This window comes from Rhinatrema bivittatum, chromosome 2, assembly GCF_901001135.1.
Source record: "Rhinatrema bivittatum chromosome 2, aRhiBiv1.1, whole genome shotgun sequence".
NCBI classification, from domain to species: domain Eukaryota; kingdom Metazoa; phylum Chordata; class Amphibia; order Gymnophiona; family Rhinatrematidae; genus Rhinatrema; species Rhinatrema bivittatum.
Window position 1 is genome coordinate 369,939,253 of NC_042616.1, and position 21,635 is coordinate 369,960,887.

A 21,635-nucleotide genomic window follows, 5' to 3' on the forward strand; every position below is an offset into this window, starting at 1 on the left:
CAGGTAGGCATGTTACCAGGCGATCCTCACGCCCACCAGCTACCCAGCTATCTACATTCCTAATAAACGAATCACCAACTATGACGGTCGACCTAACCCTTCCCTCCTGGGCAGTAGGCCTTGGGGAGATATCCTCAGTGCGAAAGGACAATGCATCACCTGGAGAGCAGGTCCTTGCTACAGGATCCTTTCCTGCTGCACCTGGTTGGTGCTCTCCCATCATGAGACCTTCTTCCTCCAAGGCAGCACCAGGGCTGCCAGTCTGAAGTTGGGACTTGACTACTATGTCCCTGAAGGTCTCATCTATATACCTCTCTGTCTGCCTCAGCTCCTCTAGGTCTGCCACTCTTGCCTCCAGAGATCGGACTCGTTCTCTGAGAGCCAGGAGCTCTTTGCATCGCATGCACATGTACAACTTCTCACCAGTGGGTAAAAAATCATACATGTGACACTCGATGCGAAAGACTGGGAAGCCCCCCTCTTGCTGCTGGACTGCTGCCTTCATCTCAGTTTTGATCAGAGGATAAGAAGCAGTTGCAGTTGCAGCACCCCTCTAGTATGAGGAGTCATCTCCGGGGTTCCAAGTGCTTTCGCCCCTGCAGAGATTCGACCTTTCAGAGGACTCAGCCTTTTGGTAGGTCTCAGTCCTTTCATCCCAGACAGCCCAAGAGAGAAGCGGGCTCGGATAGTGGATCCTCCCGAGCTTCCCATTGAAGGTTTGTCGACCCACCTTCAGGAACAAGAGATAGGGGACACCTCTCTATCTCTTTTATCAGAGGTGGGTTGAGATCACATTGGATCAGTGGGTCCTAGAGGTGATACGAAAAGGATAATTGCTGTAATTTTGCAGTTTTCCTTGGGACGCATTCATGGTGTCTCTTTGCCACTCCCTGATGAAGAAGCAAGCAGTGGAATCTACGCTTCTAAGACTTCTCCGGCTGAAGGCTATGGTTCCAGTGCTTACATCTCAAGAAAGTATGGGGCGATATTCCCTTTATTTTGTGGTGCCCAAGAGGAAGGGTTCCTTTCGTCCCATCCTGGATCTCAGTGTCAACTGTCATTTGAGGGTGACTCATTTTTGCATGGAAACCTTACACTCAGTGATAATGGCCGTGCAGTCAGGGGAATTTCTGACCTTCCTGGCCTACATTTGTCAGTAGCAGGAAAGAGGATACTATCTGAGAAATTCAGAACATATATTACCAGGCATTTAAACTAAAGAGCGGGGGTGGCAAGAGACAGTCAATGAAATTGACATGTCACCCCCAAGTAATAAGAGCTATAAAGATGTGGGAGGAGATGATAACAAAATCAGCTCAAAAAAGTGGAACATGTGTCTAAGAAGCAAAACAAATCAAGGGAAAGAAAGTGGAAAGCTATGACTACAAATGTTCATAGTTTGGGCAACAAAATCCCAGACCTGCAGGCCCTAATGGTGGAGGTGGACTTGGATATTGTTGTTGTCATGGAGACATGGTTCACGGAGTCTCACAATTGGGATGCAACCATCCAGGCTATAATTTGTTAAGTAAGGACAGAGAGGACAGAAAAGAAGGAGTAGCTCTTTATATCAAAAATAATATCCAAGCAACTGAACTGCAAGGAATGTGGGGTAGAGAACAAGCCTTGTGGGCCATCCTAAAAAAAAAAAAAGATGATGGTGCATCCTTTTTTACTGGAGTGGTGTACAGGTCTGCAACTCAGTCGGAAGAACTTGACATAGATCTGGTCAAAGACATCCAGAAGGTGGTAAAGAAGGGAGAAATGTTGATTGTTGGAGATTTTAATCTGCCAGACATAGACTGGAAAATCCCTTCTGCGGAATCTACCAGGAATAGAGAGAGAGCGGATGCCCTGAAAGTGTCTCTGTTCAAACAAATGGTAATAGAATGCACGAGGGAAAATGCGATACTAGACTTGGCACGGGGAAAATGTCTCTGGGTGGGAGCCCATCTCAGCATTAGTGATCATCAAATGGTATGGTTTGATATTGCAAATAGGATGCAAAGAAGTCACATGAAGACCTGGATTTTGAATTTCAAAAATACGGACTTTGTTGAAATGGGTGTGGAATTAGAGTGGGAGAAAATGGGTGAGGTGGAACAACAGTGGGCCAAATTAAAAGGAGCAGTTACAAAGGCAACAAATCTGTATGTTAGAGTAAACAAAAGTAAGAGAAATAAGAAACTGATCTGGTTCTCAAAGGAGGTGGCTGATAAAATAAAAGCAAAAAGAGCAGAGTTCAAGATATATAAAGGATCACAAAATGGGGAATACAAGGAAAAATATCGCTTGAAACGGAGGGAGACAAAGAAGGAAATCAAGAAAGCTAAAAGACAGGTGGAAGAAAAGATAGCCAAAGAGTTAGAGAGGAGACAAAACATTTTTCAGATATATCAGAAAAAGGAGAAAGTTCCAAAGTGGTACAGTGAAATTGAAAGGTGACAATGATAAATGTGTGGAGAGAGAAGAAGAAAAGGCAGAAATATTAAACAAATACTTCAGTTCGGTGTTCACTAAAGAAGACCCTGGAGAAAGACCGTTGCTGGTTGACAAAGCCATTGGTGGAGATGGGATGGATGAAACTCCGTTTACAGAACAGAATGATTGGGAAGAGCTAGGAAAACTGAAATTGGACAAGGCCATGGGGCCGGATGAAGTACATCCCAGGATACTGGGGGAGCTCAGAGATGTGTTGGGTCTGCTGCGAGACCTGTTCAATAGATCCCTGACAACGGGAGTGGTGCTGAGTAATTGGAGAAGAGTGGTGGTGGTCCTGCTCCACAAGAGTGGGAACAGAGAGGAGGCCAGAAACTACAGGCCAGTTAACCCTAATGGAGACTCTGCTGAAGGAAAGGATAGTGAACTATCTACACTCAGGAGGATTGCTAGACCCCAGGTAGCATGGATTCACTAGGGGAAGGTCCTGTCAGACAAATCTGATTTTTTTATTGGGTAACTAATGAACTGGATCAAGGAAGAGCGCTCTATGTGATCCACTTGGATTTCAGCAAAGCTTTTGATACAGTCCCGCATAAGAGACTTGTGAATAAAATGAGAAGCTTGGGAGTGAGCGCCAAGGTGGTGGCCTGGATTACAAACTGGTTGATGGATAGAAGACAGCGTGTGATGGTAAATGGAACCTACTCTGAAGAGAGAGTGATGTGAAGTGGAATGCTGCAAGGATCTGTGTTCAGACCGGTTCTGTTCAATATCTTTGTGAATGATATTGCGGAAGGGATAGAAGGTAAAGTTTGTCTTTTTGGAGATGAAACAAAGATCTGCAACAGAGTGGACACGCCATAAGAAGTAGAGAGAATGAGACGTGATTTAAGGAAGCTTGAATGGTGGTCGAAGATATGACAGCTGGGATTCAATGCCAAGAAGTGCAGAGGGGGGCATGGTAATCCAAAAGAGCTGTATGTCTTTGGGGGGGGGGGGGGGTGTGTGTGTGTGAAGGTCTGTTGTGCACGGAGCAAGAGAGGGACCTTGGGGTGATAGTGTCTAGTGATCTAAAGATGGCGAAGCAATGTGACAAGGCGATAGCTAAAGCCAGAAGAGTGCTGGGCTGCATTGAGAGAGGAATAACCAGTAAGGAAAAGGAAGTGATAGTCCCCTTGTACAGGTCCTTGGTGAGGCCTCACCTGGAGTATTGTGTTCAGTTCTGGAGACCGTAACTCAGAAGGAACAGAGACAGGACGGAGGCGGTTCAGAGATTGGCAACAAATATGGTGGGACGTCTCCATCAAATGACTTATGAGGAGAGGTTGAAGGGCATGAATATGCATACCCGGAGGAAAGGAGATGCAGGGGAGATATGTTACAGAACTTCAGGTACCTGAAAGGTTTTAATGATGCTCAAGCAACAAACTTTTTCCGTTGGAAAGCAATCAGTAGAACTAGGGGTCAAATAATGAAACTCCAAGGACGATGACTCAGAACCAATGTCAGAAAATATTTCTTCATGGAGAGGGTGGTGGATGCCTGGCATGCCCTTCTGGAGGAGGTGGTGAAGAAAAAACATGAAAGATTTCAAAGGGGCATGGGATAAACATTGTGGATCCTTAAAGGCTAGAGGATGGAAATGAAGAAAAGAGTGCATGGGGTTAACTTGCTGGTGTGGCGGTTACTACCCTTAACCAATAAGGCTTCATACTATTGATGCAACTCCATTATTGCTCTCTGTTTTTATGGCAGGAGGAAAAGGGGAATTAGATTCAGACAGCAACCAACAAGGACATTCTATTTTATGGTCTTGGAAAACAAATAAGCATGGGGGTAACTTATTGGTATGGCGGTTACTACGCTTAACCATCATGCCTCATACTTTGGATGCAACTCTATCATTGCTCTCTGTTTCAGTGGCAAGAGGTAACAAGGAATTGGACTCTGACAGCAACCAACAATGGCCCTGACTTTGATGGTTTGGGAAACTAAGTAAGGGGATGACTTGTATGGCGCAGCAGATGCTACCTTAAGCTTGCTGGGTAGACTGGATGGACCATTTGTTCCTTTTCTGCCACCATTTTCTCTGTTTCTGTGTTTATCTGTCCGAGGCCTACCTTCATATTTCCATCCATTTGGAGCACCAACATTTTCTGTGTTTTGCGGTGTGGGGAAGCTATTATCAGTTTCAGGTGCTGCCTTTTGGTCTAGTCCCTGCTCCCAGAACATTTTCCAAGATTATGGTGGTAGTAGCGGTGATGTTGAGAAGAGATGGGATCCTGGTACACCCGGATTGGAATGACTGGCTGATTTGAGCCAAGTCTCAGGAAGAGTGCCACCTGGTGACCCACAAAGTGATCTCCTTATTGCAGAGGCTCATTTGAGTGGTGAACCTGGCCAAGAGCAGTCTTCAGCCATCTTGTGGAAAAAAGTTTGTTTTGGGGTTTACCACTAGCAGAATTAAAAGTTTTTACCAGGGGATCCTGCTTAGATGAAAAACCCTTTCTTATCCTTTTTTCTGCCCTTCTTGCCTTATAGACAGAAATTTATTATTTGATTTTAGAGATATGGTTTCTTTTCACTTCAGAATTTTATTAACTAATGATTAATGTAGCACAGCATGCGCTAGAATAAAACCAGACAATATGTAGTAAAAATATTTTCTTTATTTCAGATAAAGAAGCATATTTATCTTAAAATCTCTAAATGATTCTATGAAACATTTCTATGTTCAAACCTTATTTTAATCAAACTATACACTACAATTAATGTGAAAACCATTAATACAGTGACAGATAGTATTAAGATTAAATAGATGTCTATCAAGGACATTCTTCTATTTAACTAATGCATTTCTAATATATATGCCAATTTAGAAACAATAGCAATTAGTTTAAAAATTGAGTTCTCATGTGCTAGAAATAAAAATAATTTTTTACCAGATCTCTGAAGTGTTTCCGCTATTTGTCTCTCTCAGCTTTTCACGTGTCAGGAAAAAGCCAAAGTCGTAGTTCTCCTTCCTTTGTCTGCTTCCCATTTTTATAACCCCAAAATCCCATAATCTTGGGCAACTGTATTATTTCTGTCAATACTTCAATAATTAGCCTTTGAAGAAAATGGTTTGAAACCTTGAAAAGGTTCAAACAATTTAATATCAGGATATGAAAAATAAAAATATAGGAGTTTCCTGCCCGATTAAAATGCTGCCTGTTTTCCTTTCATGGAGGCAGTGCTAAGCAGAGACAGGCAAAAAAACACTCTTACTGTTGTTTTTTTTCTTCTAACAGTTCAGAGATAAGAGATTACGTATTCCTTCCTATCCAGGAAACTCCAGGTACTTTTAATTAAAGTGAACTAGACTGTCAACTAGACAGATAAGGATTCAGCTTTTTTCAAATCTCTTCCTGAGAACCAAATGTTTAATCAAAAGTTTGACTAAGTTATGAAAACACTCCCTTTTTCCATTTCTCTCTCTCTCATAAAGTAAGCTTCTTCTACAACCAGACACAGAGATAAGGATTTAGCTTCAAAGCTGTTCCTTTCAAGGTCTGGGAAGGGGGTTGGAGGGCTTCCAAGGAAGGCTTCTTTGAGCAGTGCTGAGTTTTAAAAGAAAAAAAGGAAGCATGTGGGAACCAATGCTTTTGTTTCTCTTATGGCCTATTGATTACTGACTACACTTAATATAGGTAATTATTAATAAAACACAAATTAATAACATTTTCTGACACACCCCCCCCCCCCCCCCATGGAGTCACTAAAGCAAGTACTAGGCATAGCTAGATACATATAAATCAGTGAGGCACTAATAAGCTTGGGGGAAAAGTGATCACAATAGACTACATGTGATGAATTGTGTCAGTGCTCAGCATTGCATAGATACAAGTGAAAAATACAAGAATAATAAAAATTGGTTACATTACCAAAATGATTATAAAGAGATATGAGCTTACAAATCTGAGTTAGTTTTTAATAATAACCCGACCTAAGGAATTTCTCAATATTTCCTTATGGAAATAGAGAACATTCATACTCATGGAATGAAAAATTTAAATTTAAAGCTGCTCATCCAATCAATTAAGGTTGAGGGTTCATAACTACAATAGTCTCTATTGGTCAGAAGTTCGTGATGTATTATCACTGATTCTATCATGTGTAGGGATCTGTGAGCAATAAATGCCTATTCTACTTACCAATTAATGAGCAATGATCCTGAAATGGCAAGGTGCATTATGAATAAGACACATACCACTCCTGTCAATGATAGACAGTTATTCTCAGTTCTCAATAGATCCAGCCGGATCAGAAGTATCATGTACCTGTGAAATCAGCCTGAATAATAATAGGTTGTGGGTACCATTTGCTCACTTTCCATTTCTGGTTCAGTTGGAGCAGGATCTTGAGCAGGATTTGGTTGCTGTTGTTGTAGGATGACTGAGTGGCCATCCTCAAGGGAGAGAGCTGCATCCAGCCAAACCACAAAATCATTTCCTCCATCTCCTGGAGAATTAGCTGGAGTAGGGTGCGTTTGATCCAGTGTTACTGATTCTTCATCCGTTGCAAGAGACTGTGGACTAGGTGCGGAAAGCCAATTCGAGCTTACACTCGGGCTGGAGGCTCTGAGGTTTCCACCTGATGCAACAGGGGAGGCATCTGATAGGCCATGTCTATATCCTGATTGATATTCTGCCAGAGAGTAGATACTGATATAGCAGGGCACAAGTTCCCAGGGAGCACACTGACAAATGTGGGCATTCAAGGTTCTTCCTAGTGCTTCACGAACAGATGCCAGTCTTCTTGGCCAAGTCCAGCAATAGGAATATTGTGGGAACTTAAATAAAACATTGCAATTTTTTTGCAGATAATAAGGCTCACATGTGGCAGAATTGTTTTCTGAATACATCCAGCTTCCATGATCTGCGTACTCATTTATGAGATCAGGTCCCAGGCTGATAATCATTGCATCCTTCTTAGGATTAGTTGGATACTGTATCTTTGAGTTTACACCTGCCATCTCCGGTTCGTGGTTCTTCGTTCTAATTTCTCCTAAGACAGAAGAATAGAATGCCAGTTATTACTATGATTCCCAGGATTAATGGGAATAAATTGATCCCTAAGTCATGAACGTAAGAACATGCCATACTGGGTCAGACCAAGGGTCCATCAAGCCCAGCATCCTGTTTCCAACAGTGGCCAATGCAGGCCATAAGAACCTGGCAAGTACCCAAAAACTAAGACTATGTTGTGCTCCGCGATCGTGGGACGCCACGACTGCGCTCCCCTACCTCCGCGGCGGCGGTCCGCTGCGAAACGGCGCGGCTCCCTGGCCTGACCGCGGGGTGGAGAGCCGCCCCTGCTCTTTTTCCATGCCATTCCTGCAGCCCTTCCTCTGCGGAGGAAATCCAAGATGGCCGCCACCATCTTTAGGCACGAGGCCGCGCCTCTTCATTAGAATTAAAGGGACCTGATCCCTTTAATTCGCCTCAGCTGTTCCTTATGAGCCAGAGCAGAGGAAGTATATAAGGAGACTTCCTCTGCTCATTCCTTGACTTGGCAACGTCCCAACGCTGTCTGGTCTGCTTACTTCGGTGAGTGCCTTGTGCTTGGACGCTGGTTCCTGTTTCGTCTTGGTGTTCCTGGTTCCTGACTTCGGATTGGCTTACGGTGATTCTCTGGTTCCTGACTTTGGCTTGGCAAGCGGTGATTCTCTGGTACACGACTTCGGACTAGTGAGCGTTGACCCTCTGGCACTCGACCTAGGACTTCTTCAAGACTCCCTCTCCAAGGGCCCACCTAAGTCCCAGCGGCCCGGGTCCCTACGGGCACCTCCTGGGGGGACCGCGGGCTTCCAGGGCGAAGCTCCAGTTGGCCTTTGCACCATTGCCCTGACCTCCCTAGGTCCACCTAAGTCCCAGTGGTCGGGTCCCTGTGGGCTTCTCCCGGGGGGACCGCAGACCACCAGTGGTGAAGACACAGCGCCTTATCTCGTCTCTTCATCATCTCCGTGTTCGCCTCAGCCTCCAGTGCCAAGGGTCAGCTGGTCCTGCCTCCTGTTCTGCCTCGCCACCCGACGAGAGAGCCTACGGACCCTCTGAAAGGTATTCCATCCTCTTGTCGGCCAAGGGTCCACAAGCCTGAGCATAACAGTCTATTCCATGTTACTGTTGCTAGTAATAGCAGTGGCTATTTTCTAAGTCAACTTAATTAATAGCAGGTAATGGACTTCTCCTCAAAGAACTTATCCAATCCTTTTTTAAACACAGCTATACTAACTGCACTAACCACATCCTCTGGCAACAAATTCCAGAGTTTAATTGTGTGTTGAGTAAAAAAGAACTTTCTCCGATTAGTTTTAAAGGAGTCCACCTGCCCCTTCCATTATGGTTTTAACTATACCAACAGCTGTTTTAACTATTCCACCCACTAATCCAGAGAAAGCATGACCCAGGGCATTGGAGAATACCTCTGGCTTCAGTAGCTCTTCCAGGATCAGCTCCCATTCACTAGCTGTTATTTCTATCATTCTCAGATACTGTAAAAACTCATCCTCTGACATTAGCCAAAGTGAAGTCAAATTTCTCAATAATACATTTACATTTAAAACATGAGTCAATAACATTTTTAACTCAGTGAATTGTACTGGCTTAAATTCCATATATTTTACAGTTTCAGTTGACCGGGCACTAAGCGTAGGATAAAATTCCCATGGTCCACATTTAATGACAGATTGTGCAGTAACTAAATACAATATTCCCGGTTGAAACCCGCACTGTGCTTTGTTTGACCGAAGGATATAAGATCCATTGGGTAATTTAAAAAAAACCTCTACTAGTGAACCGGGATTCAGTTCTAGAGGGCAATCAGCCTCTCCTTCTAGTTTAGTTTATTGTCATTTATATACTGTTACATCAGACGAACCTTCACAACGGTTTACAAAGTTAAAAAACAGTTATAGAAATACAATATTTTTATAATGTGATAACAGCTAACACTACAAAAGAGATTCTAGTGTGAGGCAAGTATTATAGACCTGCACCAGGGAATTACACACAGTTACAGGAACTTTGTGGCAACCCTGTGCTATAATCCAGTGATAACCAGCATTTTTAATACACAAATGTATTGGTTCAAAGATTTTAATGGTTTTAATCCAGGTATTGCTTCCGTTCGAGCTTTCTAGGTATTGACCCCAGTTCTGAATTTCCCAACATCTTTTCCACACCTGAGTGGTGATTGGGAGAAAAATACGCCTATCCCCTTGTACTAAGGTTGATCCTAAGGTTGCCCATGGTTCTTTTCCTATTTCATGTTTGGTGACCTGCAAAATAACTTGTGAAGCCTCAACATGGGCATACTGAATTTGCTCAGCTGTGAGGTTTATTTCCTCTAACATTTTTCCCAACTGAAGGTCTCCCCATTTGGGTTTGGGGGAAGTAAGACCATCAATAAAGTGAGTAAGCTGTTCTATTCTTGCTAGAACCTGTACTTTTTCATCAGTTGTGGATATGGCTTCAATCCCTAACTGTAAGGTTTGAGCTAAGTAATCCCTTCGCTGAAAAATACCTGCTTTTAGCTGATATTCATTAGATTGAAGCCTTTTATAGCAGTTTTAATTCTTTTTATTGTTTGCTGTTTCTTCTCTTTTGAACAACCTCTGAGCAAATATGCAAGAGCAAAGTGGTATTTTAGAATATTAAAGCATTTTTTATGGAGCCTTTTAACTGAAATAAATGTGGAATTTTAGTTATGATTATGTTATTGTATGTTCGGTCTAAATTGTTTTATAATATTATATATGTAAACTATTGTTATCCACAGTGGACAATCCAGTTGTAAGAGATGAAAAAGAAGAGGTCAAATAAATACTCATACAATTTTAAAAAATATTCCAAATTCTCAAAAACTATTGAAAAACAGCAGGCACATCAAATAATGCCCAATGATTAAAATTAACAAAGATAAAACATCAACTGCTCTCCATACCTGGGAACTTTTAATTTCCAGATGCCCTGAGATTGTCGTAGATTAGCTGATGGGGTGGGGGTTTATTGTACTAAAACTTTCTCCCCTCTCTCTCACACACACACACACACACACACACACATGTTCTCTCATTCATACATGCACATACATATAGTCTCATTCTCACATCTTTTCTCTCTTATACACACTCACACCCTCATACAGGCTCCCTGTCTCTCTCACATACACACACACACACACCCTTACACAGGCTCCCTCTCTCTCTGTATCATGCACATACTCTCACATAGGCTCCCTCTCTTTCCCTCACACACACACACACACAAAACCACTTCACACAGCTCCTTCTTTCACATATAAACATGCACCCTTACTTCCTCATACACACAAGCAATCCCTCTCTCGCACACAGGCTCTCAAAGTCTCATTCACATATACACTCCCTCACACAGGCTTCCTCTCTGTCTCTCTCTCTCACACATGTACCCTCTTACACATATATTTTCTGTCTTACATAGGCTCACAGGCTCTCTTGCACTCAAATTCTGGGTTCTTCCTCATCTTCAGTTGTGGGCAGGATGGGCTTTGCCTGTGGCTCTCCCTTCTGTGTATTCAGCTCTGTCCCACAGCTCTGTCAGGCCTTTCAATATTCAACTGCGAGCAGGATGGGCTCCGCTCATAGCCTGCCAGGCCTCTGTCTTAATCTTTGGCTGCGAGTGAAATGGGCTCTGCTCATGGCTCCAATGGTCCTAATCTTTGCCTGCAACTGGCCCGCCAGGCCTTTTTCCTAATCCTTGACTGTGAACAGGATGGGATCTGCTCTTGTAGCCCCACTCAGTTGCTCTTTTCTGTGTCTTAAGCTGCCAGGGAGATGTTTGCATTGGCTATTTTGCTACTCCCTAATGGTTGGCACACTAGGTGAGCACCTAATTCTCCTAATGGATGTTCCAGCCCTGCACTCTGTGTTACCTCTAGGAGGTTAGGGGCAGATTTTTAAAGGGTTATGGGCCGGATTTTAAAAGGGTTACGCGCATAAGTTATGCGTGTAACCCTTAAAGCCCCTTGCGCGTGCGCCGAGCCTATGCGCGCACAAGTCCCGGGGCTTCGCAGGTGGGCGGGTGGCGTGAATTGCGGGGCGGGAGGCGTGTCGGGGGCATGGCACTGGCCCGGGGGCATGGTCGAGGCCTCCGGACCAGCCCCAGGGTCGTAAATCTGCCGACAAAGGTAGGGGGGGGGGGGTTAGGGAGGGGAAGATGAGGGTAGGCGGAAGGAAAGTTCCCTCCGAGGCCGCTCTGATTTCGGAGCGGCCTTGGAGGGAACAGGCAGCGCGCGCGTCGAGCCTATCTTGCATAGGCTTGGCGGCGCGCGCAAGCCCCGGGACGCGCATATATCCTGGGGCTTTCAAAAAGGGGCCGGGCTTGGGCGGTTTGGGGGCGGCGGGCCGGAGCCTCCAGGCACAGTGGCCATTTGCCACTGTGCCTGGGATTGCGGGCCAGCCTTCAGCTGGTGTGTGTAAGCTATGCCTGCCGGGAGGCAGGTGCAACTTCTCCGACAAAGGTAAGGGGGGGGGGTTTAGGTAGGGCTGGGGGGCGGATTAGGGAGGGGAAGGTGGGGGGAGGCGGAGGGAACTGAGGAAGGCTGTGCGGATCGGCGCACACAAGTTGCACAATTGTGCACCCCCTTGTGCGCGCCGACCCTGGATATTATAACATGCATGTGGCTGCGCGCTCATGTTATAAAATCGGGCATAGATTTGTTTGCGCCGGGTTGCGCGAACAAATCTACGCCCGCGTGCAGGTTTCAAGATCTGCCTCTTAGTGTATCATGTTGTGTGCCCAAGACCCAACTGAAAAAAGGTTTGTCTAGTGTAAGGGTGCTCCAGAATTGTCCTTTACTAACTACATCATTGTCTTAATAGAACCTAGATAATGATATAATGAAGAAGGTGTAGGTGTTATTAGATATTGCCTGATGGGGAGGTGTCTTGCAGGAAGTAAGTTTTTCTAAAACAGAAGCCCATGAAGTTTCTTGTTTTCTTCCTACGAGCTTGGTCAAGACTCAAGTGTGGAGTTCCTAGGCCTCCAGGATTTAGGAGTCATCATGGATTCCAAGACTGAGAGAACATGAAGGTGATTTTGGAGGGAGAGGGGAATTAGGTCCATATTCCTTGTTTCCAGTAGAAACTAATCTCAGTTGAAAAAGTAGTTTCAGCCTGGAATTAGAAGAAGAACTGCCAAGCTTGGAAATCTGATTTAGAGTTGCTGCTTAAAGGAGAAATTTGCAGGAGCCCATCTGTAATTTTCTAGTTCCCTCTGCTGGAGCACAGAGATCTGCACACCACTGAACAGGTACCCTTACAAGGAAAGTTCCAGAGTTGTGAACTTCTCTACAGAGTACACTGAGAGAATTTTGAAGAAAGGTTCTGGGTTCAGACCATGTACACTGGCATTCGTCCCAGAGGCTCTGACATGGGGACTAATCTCACTGGGGTCTGCACTGGGAGTTACATTAGGGGCTTCTCACTTGCATACTCAGGACTGCCTCAGGGGTTTACCCAATGTAAACATACACACAATTACTGGGATTATATCCGGGGGCTTGAACCTAGGAGCTAATTCCTCACACAGATAGCCACATAGAAACTTTGATTTAGTACATCATGGCTCCAAGTAATTAGGAAAATAAGTTTATTTGACCAATAGGAGAATAGAACAAATACAATCAGATCATACAGAAGAATTAGTTGCAGATAACAATTGCTACATATATAAAAAAGCTTTCGTGTTTCCAAAGAATCAGTCTGCACACTCTCTCACTCTTTCTCTAGCTGTTATGTCTCCTTAATATACACTAAATGCTCGGGAAAAGCAGTTTTCCCTCCCTCTGTGTTCTTATCAATTTCAGGCAGAGCTGTGTGGCTTTACTCTCTAGCAGGCCAATGCAATATCCGTGCGGGAAAAATAGGCATTCATGATTGAGCACCCGCTTTCCTAACACGTGCCAATCTATCTCTCCCGAGAGCGAAGAAGTAAGCTAATGAGCTGTTGAGTTGAAATGGAGGTGCTAGGTGAAATTGTGCGTTCCTAGCACCTCCTCGGCATCCAGCGCCCGGGAGAAGTGGATGTGTGTGGGTTAGGAAAACGAACACTCAGTTTTATAAGTGTCTGTTTTCCTAACCCGTGCACAGCCACAGGTTAGAAAAATGGATGCTCATGAGTTGAGTGTCTATTTTCCTAACCTCACTGTTGTCAAGGCATTTAAAAAAAATTATTTTTTTCACATTGCTAGTTTTTGTGGTTCCTTCGATTTAATATCTCCATTTTATTAAGACAGAGGAACCACAGAAAAGCAGTGTTTTCTGCTTTTCTGTTGAACTTTTGGGCTCCTCAAGACTTAATGCCAGCTCAAGGGCTGGCATTAATTTTGAGGGTTAAAATGTGTGCGCCAGGCACACAATTATTTTTTACATCAGAGGTACTAGCTAATAGTCTAATCAACATGGCATTTACATGTGATGAGCACTATTAGCTATGCTTTTGTTTGGACATACATTTTGGATGCGCTAATCCCCTTACTGCAAGAGGAATTATGGACACGCGACCAAATGCGCGTAACTTTTCAGCTTGGAGAAGAGACAACTGAGGGGGGATATGATAGAGGTGTTTAAAATCATGAGAGGTCTAGAACGGGTAGATGTGAATCGGTTATTTACTCTTTCGGATAGTAGAAAGACTAGGGGGCACTCCATGAAGTTAGCATGGGGCACATTTAAAACTAATCGGAGAAAGTTCTTTTTTACTCAACGCACAATTAAACTCCGGAATTTGTTACCAGAGGATGTGGTCAGTGCAGTTAGTATAGCTGTGTTTAAAAAAGGATTGGATAAGTTCTTGGAGGAGAAGTCCATTACTTGCTATTAAGTTCACTTAGAGAATAGCCACTGACATTAGCAATGGTAACATGGAATAGACTTAGTTTTTGGGTACTTGCCAGGTTCTTATGGCCTGGATTGGCCACTGTTGGAAACAGGATGCTGGGCTTGATGGACCCTTGGGTCTGACCCAGTATGGCATTTTCTTATGTTCTTATGTTCTTAACTTGTGTACTAGCCTGAGCGCATGGTATTGTATCAGCCTGTCAGAATATATTATCAGTTAATTACTTTCTCACCACAGAACCAATGGCTCTACAGTTCTTAGATTCTTGCCTGTTCATAAACATTTCACAATGTAAAACAGTAAATATGAGTACGCTCAGAGTTTGGCTTGTGGCCTTCAAACTAATTTGTGTCTGGGTGAGAACCCTGAAGCCATACAGCCTAACTTCTAAATATATCCTCAGCTAGAGTAGTCAGAAATAATTCTTTACAATTTCCCTAGTACAACTGATTATGAAACTAGCTATTGACTGTGTTTGGATTTTGATTTCTGATTTGTTTATTTGTTTATTTGCCAGATTGTTTATGTGTGTCAAGTACCTCAGTAAATTGATTTATGTTAGAACAACCTCAGCCTTGTTAGTTAAGTGGTTTCTTTTATACTAGGAGGACATTTCACAAGCCTAAGAGCCTTGAAAGACTTTTCTTCCCCACCCTCATTAGGAAAGGACCCAAGGATCATGGGGTATTTAATTGCTTCATCAAGCCCAACAGTGTCTCTAAGTTCTTCTAGTTGGCAGAACATGGGTTACACTGGTAAAAATTAAGAAGTTGAGGACTGTGTAAGTAAATAACCCTTTGAGTGAATGTTTACTTGCTTTATTCCTGCGCTTGATAAAAAAGTCCTGATAATATAATCATACGTATCAGAAATTGTACTAATGGTGGGCTTCAAAAAAATATTGTCATTGTTAACTTTTCATTATGTAACTAGGAACTTTTTAAAATTGTTACAATACAATAAACTTTTTTTTTTGTAAACCATACATACAGGTCCCTTTTACCTGGTGATTCTTGCTGGTTCCTTGAGACGGTACATGCAATGCGGATACATCTTAAATGGAGGTGGGCATGGGTCTGCAGGAGCTGCTTGCTGCTTTGTCTGGTAATGCTGGTTTATGTCATAGTGGACCTTTCTGTTTCTACATTTCATGACTCTTCAAGCAATGGCCATATCACAAGAAGGAGATGGGAGAGGCTTTTGTTTAATAGGGAGGAGCTAACAGAGGACCTGGCTCGGCCTGTCTATGAACGGTCTCCACCGGACCCTAATTTGCCAGGGGAGTGGGGCAAAGCTGCTCACCTACAACTAAATGTAGAAGAGAAGAAACAGGAAGCGGACAGTATTGAGAAATATGCTATCAATACTTATTTGAGTGACAGGATATCTTTACATCGCCACATAAAAGACAATCGCATGCAAGAGTAAGTATAACTATTATGCAGTCTTCAATGCTCTCAGCAGAAGACAAAGCCAATTATGAAGAGTTTAAAGAGCAGCACCACCTTCTCAGTCATTTTGGTCAAACTGTAATGAAGCAGATTAGGTCAATTAGTCTAACATCAATGGTGAATAAATCAGTGGATTCGCTGCTCAAAGAAAGTGGAATATTTTGAACTTAGCGAGTTAAAGGATTCAGGGAGCTTGGTTTTACTAGAAGGAGACTTTGTCAAATAATTTCTTTCACCAAATAATTAGATCAGGGACAGGCACTAGTTATAGTATACTTAGATTTCTGTAAGGCTTCATTACTGGTACACAGAGAAGGCTCTTAAATAAGTTGAGAAAGCCAGGAGTGGGCCACATAATGGGAGACTGGATTAGAATACCAACAAGAAATCCTACTAACCATCTTCTTCCTTACATGTACTTATATTGTGCAATCAAAACTTTAGTATTATAGAAATAAGAGACCATCCTTTGTGTTGTGAACCTATGAGGCCTACGCTGGCAGCTGGTAAATTCGCCCTGTAGCGGAACAGATTGGAGCTTCATCTATACCAGTTGCCTCCCCTGCAGGTTGAGCCTTGGGTTCTGGTGGCTGGCAGATCTTAGGTGGGTCCCTAGGGTGATGGCTAGAGCAAGAATCTAGTGGCATGCTTGGGTCAGGGCAGGCAGCAGAATAAAGGTATTGGAGACAGGTCAAGGTCAGGGCAGGTGGCAGGCAATAGTCAGATCTGGAAGTCAGGCTAAGGGTGGATGAGGGCACATGGAAGACACTGGATGAGACGGGCAATACAGGGCGAAGCTGGACAAGGAAGGTTGGATGAGATAAGGCTGGGCTTGGGTTTTCTGGGGAATCTGTAGGTGGAACTCATGTACTAGTTGAGTGGCTTGGAGGTTGGAAGCTGGCTCCCAAGAATTCTCCTCTGGTCCATCGATTTTTCCATGAGATTAATTACTGTAATTGATTTTGGACCTTCCAGGAATCCAAGATCTCCTGGACTTCAAATTGGTTGACTTCTGTGGAGACTTTGGTGACCTGGAGTTGCGGGTGGCCTGGCCAAGAGAGAATTGCAAGTTTTAACAGAGATATGTGGAAGACATCATGGGTGTGCAGAGATGGAAGTAATTTTGAGTTTGTAGACTACTGGACCGCGTTTTCATTCAATGGGGAATGGACTCATGAGTTGCAGAGCAAATTTCAGTGAGGGCATTTTCAACAGGTTTTTAGTGCTGAGCCAAACCAGGCTTCCAGGGTGAAGTTGAGGGGCTGGGTGTTGTTTCTTGTCTGCTTGTTTTGTAAACCATTCTTCTGCTTACTCTAGAAGGTGGTATGTCTTCTGCCAGAGTTCATGCCCCATAGGGTTAGCTGCTGGCAAGTGACTGAAATTGGAACAGGTCTTGGCATGCACAGTTGATGTCCAAACACTATATTAAAGGGTATTGAGCCAGTGGAGCTGTTAACATGGTTATTATGGCAGAATTTGGCCCATGGGGGAAGGGAGGCCCAGTTATCCTGCCATTGGTTCACATAGGCTCATAGAAAGGACTTAAGACTCTGATTTACTCACCTGGTTTGTCCATTGCTCTGGGGGTGGTAAGCTGAAGTGAAATCCAACATAATTTCAAACTTCTTCCACAAGTCTTTCCAGAAGTGGGCCATGAACTCCCCGGTCTGAGGGAATGTGAAGATGGAGTCCATGCAGATGGAAGATATGCTGGACTAAGAATTGCCAGTTCTGGCACTGACAGGAGGCCCAAAAGGGGCATGAAATGCACCTTCTTAGAAAATCTATACACTACCACCCATGGTGCCACCAGAGAGGGGAAAGTCAGTAATAAAGTCAGTAGGCAAGTGGGACCACAGTTCCTTGGGGGCTGCAGCAGCTGTGACAACCCTCAAGGTTGAGCTCACACCCTTTTATTCATGGCACTTATGGGACAGGACGCCACATAACACTTTATTGGTATTCATCTGTGGCCAGCAGTAGTATTGGAAGATTAATTCCAAGGTTTGGGTGATACCTGTGTGACCAGCTTGGCAGGTCATGAGCCCACTGAAGAACCTTTTGACATAGATGCTGGGGAAACATATCTTCCCAGGAGGGACTGTGAAAATGGCAGTGATTACAATCTTTGCAAATTTGAATTAATGACTGGAAGGGGGACAGTAAGCAAATCCACGGCTCTCGTGCTAAATTTTCAAAAGGGAAACTTTGATAAAATGAGAAAAATAGTTAGAAAAAAACTGAAAGGAGCAGCTACAAAAGTAAAAAGTGTGCAAGACGTGTGGTTATTGTTAAAAAAAAATACCATCCTAGAAGCACAATCCAGATGTATTCCACACATTAAGAAAGGTGGAAAACAGGCAAAACGATTACCAGCATGGTTAAAAGGGGAGGTGAAGAAAAGCTATTTTAGCCAAAAGATTTTCATTCAAAAATTGGAAGAAGGATGCAACAGAAGAAAATAGGATCATGCATAAACGTTGGCAAGTTAAATGTAAGACATTGATAAGACAGGCTAAGAGAGAATTTGAAAAGAAGTTGGCCATAGAGGCAAAAACTCACAGTAAAAACCTTTTTAAATATATCCGAAGCAGAAAGCCTGTGAGGGAGTCAGTTGGACTGTTAGATGATTGAGGGGTTAAAGGGGCACTTAGAGAAGATAAGGCCATCGCGGAAAGATTAAATGATTTCTTTTCTTCAGTGATTACTGAAGAGGATGTTGGGGAGGTACCCGTACTGGAGAAGGTTTTCATGGGTAATGATTCAGGTGGACTGAACCAAATCACGGTGAACCTAGAAGATGTGGTAGACCTGATTGATAAACTGAAGAGTAGTAAATCACCTGGACCGGATGGTATATACCCCAGAGTTCTGAAGGAACTATATACCCCAGAGTTCTGAAGGAACTAAAAAATGAAATTTCAGACCTATTAGTAAAAATTTGTAACCTATCATTAAAATCATCCATTGTACCTGAAGACTGGAAGATAGCTAATATAACCCCCATATTTAAAAAGGACTCCAGGGGAGGTCCGGGAAATTACAGACCGGTTAGCCTGACTTCAGTGCCAGGAAAAATAGTGGTGAATAAAACGGAAAATATCATAATGCCTCTGTATCGCTCCATGGTGAGACTGCACCTTGAATATTGTGTACAATTCTGGTTGCTGCATCTCAAAAAATATATAATTGCGATGGAGAAGGTACAGAGAAGGGCTACCAAAATGATAAAGGGAATGGAACAGCTCCCCTATGAGGAAAGACTAAAGAGGTTAGGACTTTTCAGCTTGGAGAAGAGACAGCTGAGGGGGGATATGATAGAGGTGTTTAAAATCATTAGAGGTCTAGAACGGGTAGATGTGAATCGGTTATTTACTCTTTCGGATAATAGAAAGACTAGGGGGCACTCCATGAAGTTAGCATGCGGCACATTTAAAACTAATCGGAGAAAGTTCTTTTTCATTCAGCACACAATTAAACTCTGGAATTTGTTGCCAGAGGATGTGGTTAGTGCATGCAGTTAGTGTAGCTGCGTTTAAAAAAAAAAAAGGTTGGATAAGTTCTTGGAGGAGAAGTCCATTACCTGCTATTAAGTTCACTTAGAGAATAGCCACTGCCATTAGCAATGGTTACATGGAATAGACTTAGTTTTTGGGTACTTGCCAGGTTCTTATGGCCTGGATTGGCCACTGTTGGAAACAGGATGCTGGGCTTGATGGACCCTTGGTCTGACCCAGTATGGCATGTTCTTATGCTGATTTTCTGATCATGCACAATACCACCACTCCCCCAAGTTAGTTAGAAAGGTAAAAAAAAAAGAAGCATTTTGAGGTTTACTGGCATAACTCTGGTAGGTAATAGCTTTTGAAGAGAGAAACTGGTAGCTACTTGGTAATCCTATCATGACCCATAATTTCTCAAACTCTGCAAAGAGCATGAGGTAACTGAAGCAGCTGTGCCTCATGGAGGCACCAATGTTCTGTCCTAATTTCCAGATAAGATTTTCCCAAGCTTTTTTTTTTTTTTTAATTCCTTTCCTATGTTGTTGTTTTTTCTCACTTCTAAGTTGAAAGCATTTTCTGTAACTGATCAGTCCCACTGGAGTCTTGTGCAGATTTTTCAGGGATGACTTTGGTTGCTCAGTGCAAACTGTGCACAGATTTTATTCCTAAACCTGGATTCTGCTCCTCAGATCAGCTGGGGTTAAGAATGCTGCAGATGCAGGATTCATAGTCCCTAAGGGGGGAGAATCTCTATCACACAACTAAGATAAGTCTAGTAGGATCAGAATGTAGCTGTGGCCGTTATCAAAACCTTTGAGGATGGTGTCATTTAGTGATAGGAATAAGGATTCGGTGTTTAGTTCTTTCCTGAAGCCGAATTGTGTGGGATGTAGGATGTTTCTTTCCAGGTGGTCGCTGAGTTGTGAGTGGACGAGTTTTTCAATGATTTTGGCAATGAATGGTAGATTAGATATTGGACGGTAGTTTAGCGGGTTTTCAGGATCAAGGTTGGTCTTTTTTAGGATGGGTTTGATAATTGCTGATTTTAGGCAGTCGGGGTAGGTTCCTTCTGTGAGTGATAGGTTCACGATGTCTGTTAGTGTTTTGGTGATTGATGGTTCAATTGCTTTAATCGTTTGTATGGATATGGTGTCGATGGGGTGCTTGGCTGGGTTCATTTTTTTTATGATGTTTTGGACTTCCAGGGATGATGATGGGTCAAAGTTGGGCCAATTTGATGTTTGAATGATTTGTATTTTTGTATCTTGCGTGTTATTGAGGTTGTTATTTATAAGGTTTTTTATTTTATTATTAAAGAAGTCTGCAAGGTCATTGCTTGATAGTTTGGTGTTTTCTGTTCATTGGCGGATTTGGTTAGGCCATGTACGATGTTGAATAACATTCTTGGGTTGTGTAGGAATTAGTTTATTTCTTTTGTGTAGAAGTCTTTTTTTGCCTTGTGGATAATTTTTTTGTAGCATGCTAATTGTGCTCGGTATGCATTCAGTTGTTTTGTTGTTCCTCCAGGTTCCTTCTTTTTCTCTGAGTTCGTGCTTGGCTGATCTGATGTTTTCGTTGTACCATTGGTTCTGGTGTTTTGGGTTTCTTATAGTTTTCTTCATAATGGGGTTTATCTTATCTGCTATTGTTTTGGTAATGGTGAGCCAAGATAAGGTGGCGTCTTCTGCATTAGATAGATCTAGGTTTGTTAGTTCTGTTTGTAGATTTTCTTGAAGTGACTCGATGTTGAAGGGTGGTCTGTAGGAGAAAGATTTAGGTGGGTTTTTTCTGATGTTGGTATACGGTTGGAACACAGGCTGGTGTATATTAGCGAGTGGTCTGACCATGGTATATTAGTGGTATTTGTTTGGTAATTAGTCCATATGTCAGTGTTGATAAAGACGAGGTCTAGTGTGTGTCCTGCTTTGTGCGTTGGACCTTTGATGATTTGATAAAGTCCAAGTATCGATAGTGAGTCTATTATCATTTTGCATGTGGGGGAGTGGAGAGATGCGTCGGCGTGTATGTTAAAGTCTCCTAAGATGATGGGTTTGGTAATAGTGAGCTTGGATAAGAAGAATTCTATTAGTGGTGAGCAGTTCCGATCTAGTGCATTTGGGGGACACTATACTAGGCATATCCGTAGTCGAGGTGAGTCGAATAGCGCAATTTCCAGTGGTGAGAGGTTGTTGGTTTGGAGTAGTTTCATCTGTAGGGTTTTATTTATGATTAGCATTAGGTCTCCTCCTTTCTTTTTTGGTCGGGGGATTGAGAATGTTCTGTAGTTGGGGTAATTTATTTGGTTAATTAAGACTGTG

General features: G+C 43.1%; 1 protein-coding gene across 4 annotated transcripts in view; it reads left to right on the top strand.

Annotated features, from left to right (window-relative positions):
* The window catches only part of GALNT4 (polypeptide N-acetylgalactosaminyltransferase 4), a 400,871-nt gene that overhangs the window by 15,292 nt on the left and 363,944 nt on the right, over positions 1–21,635 (top strand). For 3 of the 4 annotated variants that reach the window (XM_029589960.1, XM_029589959.1, XM_029589958.1), the window contains one exon: positions 15,356–15,787. In XM_029589960.1, coding sequence (XP_029445820.1) covers positions 15,405–15,787 — 383 coding nt within the window. In that variant the 5' untranslated portion in view covers positions 15,356–15,404. Of the gene's footprint in view, positions 1–15,355; positions 15,788–21,635 lie in introns of those variants that run through there. The other variant, XM_029589962.1, reaches the window with a different exon arrangement.